This window comes from Gigantopelta aegis, chromosome 4 (assembly GCF_016097555.1).
Source record: "Gigantopelta aegis isolate Gae_Host chromosome 4, Gae_host_genome, whole genome shotgun sequence".
Classification (NCBI taxonomy): domain Eukaryota; kingdom Metazoa; phylum Mollusca; class Gastropoda; order Neomphalida; family Peltospiridae; genus Gigantopelta; species Gigantopelta aegis.
In genome coordinates this window covers 64,848,931-64,856,470 of record NC_054702.1, presented here as the reverse complement: position 1 = coordinate 64,856,470, position 7,540 = coordinate 64,848,931, and the positions used below count along the sequence as shown (strand labels likewise).

Here is a 7,540-nt window from a genome sequence, read left to right as displayed (position 1 = left end):
CAAATCTACATACTCTCCTTTAATTATTTTTCCTTTTGTTGCTGCAGCCACATGCAAACCAATCATAGTATGTACACTCTCGATTGGCAAAATAACTTGTTCAAAAGTATTACCTTCAGTAAACTTGGCTGGACATCAATCGGTAGGTCAGCCATTGTTGGAAGTCCCAAATGTCCAGAACTGTCCTCCGACGCCAAGTCGATTCCCTCACCTTAGGTTTTTGGATGCCGAGCACTAGCAGTAGCCGTCTTTTTTGCCTATGTTTTTGTCGCATATGAACTTGCTAAAGGTCTCTTCGATCGCCTAATTTTTTCGTTACTATTTTTCTGCCAATTTTTTTTTTCAGATGATAGCGTTGATTTCAGACAAAGGAATAAAAAAGGGTGGCAATAAAAGCCGGATGTTACGTTTGTTGTTACTCTGACCGCTGCGAACGAGCCAGTGTTTGAAACTGGTTCTAAGCTTGCCCATACATTACCAAATACAATTTCAATTCCTTAAATAAATTCATCTATTTTGTAATTAATAGACAGTAATATTCTCATTAGATGGGTAAGAATTATGAGTTTGAATCATTTGTAAAACCCAGGCAAATTCTGCTTTCAGTACGTCATTTTTTGTTATTACAAAGTCAGTAATTTTTAAGGCAATATTGGTAGCATGTTGTTGGTCTTCAGTGTGAATGGAAATGAGCATCTCTTGGATTTTATTGTTGTATCTTGTCACAACTGATAAAAATTTGTCTGTTAACCCTTTCACCGATTGCTCCCTGCTAACAAGCTGACCCTTGACGATGGCTTCCTTGACCTAATTAGCAAATTGCCATTGTCTTTACTAAATTAGCCGTCTTAGATTAAGTTTTATAGTTAGAAGCACAAACTTTTGGATTTAGTGAGATAAAAGGACAAGACTGTTTGTGATATTTAAAAAAAAAAAATTGTTATTACCTGTCAAATAAATTGCAATTACAGGTGAAAATAAGAAATAACACAAAAGCTGTTTGTTTTCAACTAAATTAAAGTCACATTTTTAATACAAGTGAAGAATACATGTATAAATATATTTGATATTGTTATTATTCAGTGTAAACCTTAAAAAATTAATAATACCTGTATACAATTGAAATCCACACAGTTTTGTCCAATGTCATATTATCGAATACACAATCCAAATGTCACAGAATTGTGTGTTGCACACATACACACACATGAAGTATAATAAGTACAATAAGAATTCTTCAGTCAAAGAAACACAAAGGTAAACAGGTAAACAAGTAAACAGTAAATGTAAATATAAAAAGGTGAACTGCACAGGTAAGTGAATTGACTATCGCCAATATTCCACTTTGGTATGGAAATCTCGGAAACATGTCGAACCTTTCTTTACACACAAGTAAGTGGCACAACCACTGCATTTAAAAATTGTCTTGGTCAATTTACAAGGATTGTCTTTTCTTGATACTCCTCCATTTGCATTGGAATAAACATGGTGTTTCTTTGTACACACAACACAGGTGTGGTTTGTACTGTCCACATCCTCGGTTGTCGGAAAATGAGTTCCAATATCCAGAAGACGATCAGGAATCTCAACATCTACACTTGGTCGTTTCCTTTTTTTCCGAATAGCTCTGTTGTCACCAACCAAAGAATGAACAAGTTCATCGATGAACTGTTGAAAATCACGTGCTCGTCCCCTGCCAGGTTTGTGATCGATCACGTGGCCCTCAATAACGTATGCATTGAAAATACACCACAACAGTCCCTTTAGTACAAGACGCATGTACCATCTGTACTGCTTGGCAGATTTGCTGTAGTGACACATCTGATCATTCCTGTCAACACCACCCATGTTACTGTTGTAGTCCTTTATCAGTTGTGGACATCGCACATCCTCCAAAACTCCCTGTTTGTTTCGACGCGAAACAACATCTATATCCGGCTGGTGAACTGTTGAAAGCAGGTGGACCAACCGATTATCCTTCCACACCAACGCCAACATACCATCAGACATCATCCACTTGCACTCGCCCCTACGTAGATCTCGATCTTTGACGTCAGCAAGCTGCTTGGGGTAACCTTTCCTGTTTTTACGAACCGTTCCAACAATTCCAATGCCACGACTTTTCAAATTATACGCAAGGATAGGGCTGGTATAAAAATTGTCCGTGTACAAAATGTGTCCCATGTTTTCAATTCCTTTAGTTAAATTCAGAACAACAGCTGTTGTTAGCCCAATATTTTCCCCTTCAAACACACTGTTCTTAGCAACATAGATTTCAAATCTGTAGCAGTACGCTGTCGCAGAATCACACAAGAGAAATGCCTTTATTCCCCATTTCGTTGGTTTTGATTTTATGTACTGCTTCAATCCCAATCTGCCCTTGAAAGGGATCATGCATTCATCAATGGAAATGTTCTTAGATGGATAATACTCTTCCTCAAACTTAGTTTGGATGTAAGAAAGGAAAGGTCTCACTTTATAAAGTCTGTCATTTTTGTCAGCATCAGTTTCATCACAAAAATGTAAATATCTACTCAATTGAATATACCTGCAGTACGTGATCACTTTTGCAAATCCTGGGGTATGAAATATCCACTTGTCTGATTTTTCACAAAAGTATCTTTCAATTCTGGGGCAGTCAACACACATCAGCATGGCTAGTCTAATTCCAAAATAACTTTTTAGCTTTGTTGTTACTGGGATCGGTGGCAATTTTGTAACACGCGGTTTTGTCGGTCCAATAACAAATGTTTTCAAACAAGTCATCTGTAAAAAACAACTGAAAGTACTCAAGTGCTGAGCAACTTCCGTCAAAAATCCGCATTGGACCTGGTCGTCCCGAATAAACAGCTGAAGAAATGTCGTCCGATTGTTCATTAGAAAAACTGAAAGCAGGATCCTTGTCAAAGTTTGGTAAAAAAACCATCAAAATTAATCTCATCGTCGTCATCTTCAAACATGGCCAAAATTCGTTGTCGTCCGATCTCTTGTTCGTCTCGAAATAACATAAAATCGTCATTATTTTCTTCATCAGATGAATCACTTTCTGATCCACTATTCTCGGAATCGGACATCATTGAAAAAATGTAACGTTCGATGAAAATAATTCGCTAAAAATCAAAAAGTGCGTTGATTTGTAAAAAAAATCTCTCTCTACACAGCCATGCTTGTTACGAAAGGAAGTGGTATAAAACGGAAGTGATTGTGGGTAATCGTATTACCAAAATGGAGGGAAATTCAAAGTAGGTTCCAAATCCCGGTACAGCGGGATTCGTCGTCAGTAAAAACGATCGCGGATCCCGGTACAGCGGGATTCATCGCTGTAAGGGTTAAATGATACTTGAGCATGTTTGTGTTTCTCTCCATTTGAATGGCTTTTCAGAGCCACCTTTTCCATTTTTGCTATTTTATGTGTTGCACCACACAGAATACGCTTGTGACGATCACCTTTAGCTTCTCATATGCACAAGCAGGCCTTCTCCCACCGTCTATTATACACGTTTGTTAGGTGGCATATTCAGTAGTGACCCATGTCTGTGATTTAACTCCAGAATTACTCATTCTGAATGAATGCCTGACCTTTTTCACACAATGCCAATTATATCTCTGCACATGGCTGCTACTTAACATCTTTTTCACACACAGTGACGAAACAGTTGATATGTATGTATTTTTTAGTCTGGAATTTCTCCCAAAATTCATGCCAGTTACGATTCAATTGATTTGATAAAAACACTATTAGGTTTTATGTAAAATCAAGTACTTTTCAAGGCACATGTATGAAAATCAGATACTTTTCAAGGCCCAATGTCACTTTCTAGGCCCCTTTTCAAGATTGTGTGCACCATGCAATCATCCAGATACGAGTAAAAGTAAATACCCTGACGATGGAGGAACCAAGATATCAGTGCCCTTGTCCTGGTGAACAGCCAAAGAGTTACCGAGATACCAAACAGCAGGACCATCCACACACAATGAGTTTGTTGCAAGATGAACCGCAGATACTTGTGGTGATCTGGATGGATGGGCACGTGTGGGTAAGCATCCTTGAGGACTGGTTGAACCATGGTTTTCACTTTGGTAGAGGAAGAAAGTAGTGTTAATTGAAGTAGGCCAGGTTGTCTCTTCAGAATCTTTCTTGGGAACCAGGAAGATCTTGGAATAAAAGCCAGTAGTGACATGTTGTACTGGAATCCGTCTGATGGCATCCTTCTCCACTAGCTTGTTGAATGCCTGCTGTAACAGCAGAATGTGTGTGGAAGAGTGACAACCTTCCTGTGGAGAGAGATTTAAGGGTGGGATGAAAGACTATAGCAAGCGGTAGCCATCCCTCGGGGTGTGGGTCACAAATGGATCATTGAAAAGTAGTTTCCAGTTATGCCAAAAGAGCTGGAGTTTGCTTCCGACTGTGGTAATTTCGACCAGTGTTGGACAGACCTGAAGCTTACGGTTGCAATCGTTGATCAGTTGAGTCAAGAGGAGGGTGAAGGTCCAAAAGGTCGCAGCAATCCTGGGTTTGCAGGTTGCAGTCAACATTGAGCCGGTTTCCCGGTAGGTTGACTGCCAGGCCCGGAAGGCTTCCTATCGTTGGTGTAACATGAAATGGCTGGCGCTTGTAAGTGGATGATTTCCATCTTTTAAGCTGATTAGAGGCCTAAAAGGGACCCTTCCTCTTCAATGTCTCCAGTTTATGACTAAACTTTGACAATTGCTGAAAATTGTTGGGCTGTGTCACTATCCACCGCTATATTGGATACCATGCCAGCAAACAGCTTTCCTCATTTTTTTACAGTTCACCAATTCCCACCCTGATAAATGCCTTTGTTGCAGTCGTCTAAACATTCGTAATACTTTTCTATACTGGCCATGTTTTACAGTTTGTTTGTCCTCCGCAATGGCTACCGGAAGTGGTTACTTAGGTAGTTGTGACATCAGTAGGAAGCCTCTATTGTCATTTACACAAAAAATTTATCCATGTATATCGTCATATGTGAAAACATCAAAATCCGACATACTATCATCCACCAAATTGAGAAAATAGCCATCTTTCATTTTATTTCAACATATAACAATGTCAAAGGAAGCCACATGGCCTATGGATAAACCTAGTTATAGACCACTTTTCATTAGTCATTTCATTGACTTTCTACCTACTGGTAAAGCTAATTACTAACTGTATTGTCCAATGATGTCTCATTTTAGATCTAAGTTTGATCACTCCTTCTGTCAGCATAGAAACAAATGAAACACTATGCAAATTAAACCCGATATGTGTATGCTATTTTCTAGAGGTACGGTCCTGGTAATTAATATATATCGATAAAGGACATGAGTGCACAAATTCCACTTTTAAAAATGGTGGCTGGTGACAGACACAAGTGAAAAGTAAAAGTTTGGAAAGAACACTTTGAAAAGTGAATTAAACCAAAATTATATTTAATAAGATTGCAGTAGTGTGTAGGAAGGTATTCCACACACAAACCCTCAAATAAACTTAACAGAAAAACATGTATGGCTTAAATTAAGATTGAGCAAAAAGAAAAGACGTCCAAACCAGATCTGCAAAAGAGAAGCAAGGAAGTTATGTGACCGGAATAGAACAGAGGACTCATTGGAAGATTTTTAAGCCATCCCATTGGCTGTTGGGATGTTCGGATCAGACTACTATTTTTATGTGATTATGCATTTGTTTGAGGTCAGTTGAAGTAGAAAAGAAATTCAAACCCTTAACCACCAAGTAGGGGCACTTAATATGTGATCTGGGGTTGGGTCTTTTTATTACTTACCTCAAATTATTATTTTCTGGCAGAAAGCCTGTCAGTATCGGGTGGCATTCATGACCAGTAATACATTAATGTAACCTTATTGCTGTTGTGTCATCCATAGGGCAGAAGAACTGCCTCCATTTGATAGTACCCTGTCGGCAGGCTCATTGGGCAATCTCACATTCCAGCCAGTGCAACTGGTGTAACAAAGGCAATGATATGTACTATGTTAATTTCCCGTATGAGAGATAAATTTGTCTTTATAAAGAAATAGGTTTACATGTCTAAGGTCAAGAATTAGTCTACTTTCCCCATGGTCGTTTGTCACCACTGACAATGGATTTACAACACATGCTGGTTCACTTATTTCTACGATACCTTGTCTTTGTAACAAGTCAGATATTGGTTCTGTTACAAACGAGCTATTCTCTCTTGCTGATTTGTTATTTGACTTTGGCAAACCTTTGAATGGTAATTTGTACCCAGATTATACGGTGTCAATAAACCACCCCGGTGGTGTAAGCAACCTCCATTTCTGTATGTTTGCCTTTAATTGCCCCTTAAAATTGAAGTTAAATACAATATGTTTTCTGTCTATACCCTCAGTATATTCAAAATGTTCTCTTTCAAAAATGCCATCTAATTCATCATTGATCATCTTGTTATTACATAAAGCCTGATCTTCAAGATATGTACTTTCAGTACTACACTATAAGATTACTTATCTTTCTCGCTTGCTTCCGACCAACCAGGACACTTCCTGATGAGTGCCAGTCAGCAAACGTCTGACACTCCCTGGCCCAGTGGCCGAACTTTCTGCAGTTTAAAGCAGTTTCCAGTCTTTCCCCGTTTTACAGGTGAACTTGCTGCTGTTTCTTCTCAGGTGGTCTGGGAATCCTCTCTAAATTCCCACCAAAACTCCTCTTGCTGCTTTGTTCTTTTATTTTCATCCCCGCTGTGAATTCAGCTTTCCTCATGTTCTTATCGTCGTAGCTGTCGTCTGCTATATCTTTCCCCTCTTATTCTTGCACAGTTTTCCACCCATATTCTGATTTGTCTGCAAGCAGAATTATCTTCTGTGTCTGTTTTACTATCCCCATTCCTCATTTTAGGGTCTCCTGAGCACTACTCAATCTGTTTGCCCCCATGTGCTCCTCGGATTCAAATAGACAGTCCATCACTTCTCTGTTGTGTTTAAACTGTAATTCATTTCCTCTTTTCTTAAATTTGTAATCTGTTGTATAATAGTTTGGAATTCGCTGTGTTCCATGTTAAGGAATAAATTCAAAATTTGGTTAGCCGAGTTGCTGTGCTGAACGCTGTTCTTAGAATGATCACATCTCAGAGGTCCCAGCACTATAACTGCCAGCTCTCCGTTTGTCTGCAGTTATCTCTCATCACCCACCGATACCGTTACCGTGAAGTGTGAACATTTAATTCTAGTGCGCCAAAATTATCATTTGCTGCTAATCGGAAAGAGTGTCCGATGCCAGATAAATATTTTAAAAAGTAAAATGTGTGTCGTTAAATAAAATATTCCTTTCTTCCTTCCTTCCACTGGATAACAAGCAGTTACTTTAATAACTTGTTGATGATTATCACACAAAGTGTTACACACTGCTTCCATTTTGAAACGGGGGCCTAATTCACTAAACTCTCGCAACTTTGCGATCTTGCAGTGCAATACTAAAAGACTTGCAAAGAGGATGCTTTGTTGTCTAGCAGAGCCTAAGAGACCTCTGTGAATTAGGCCCCTGTTGCTGTTCAATTCGAAA

The 7,540-nt window shown here is 38.9% G+C and overlaps 1 protein-coding gene across 1 annotated transcript; it reads right to left on the bottom strand.

The window, feature by feature from the left end:
• Positions 1–1,326: 1,326 nt before the first annotated feature.
• LOC121369943 (piggyBac transposable element-derived protein 4-like) lies at positions 1,327–3,074 on the bottom strand. Its single transcript, XM_041495026.1, has 2 exons — positions 2,924–3,074; positions 1,327–2,294 (listed from the first exon to the last, which is right to left on the bottom strand). The coding sequence occupies exons 1-2, from the start codon at positions 3,072–3,074 to the stop codon at positions 1,327–1,329; spliced, it is 1,119 nt and encodes a 372-aa protein (XP_041350960.1).
• Positions 3,075–7,540: the final 4,466 nt, after the last annotated feature.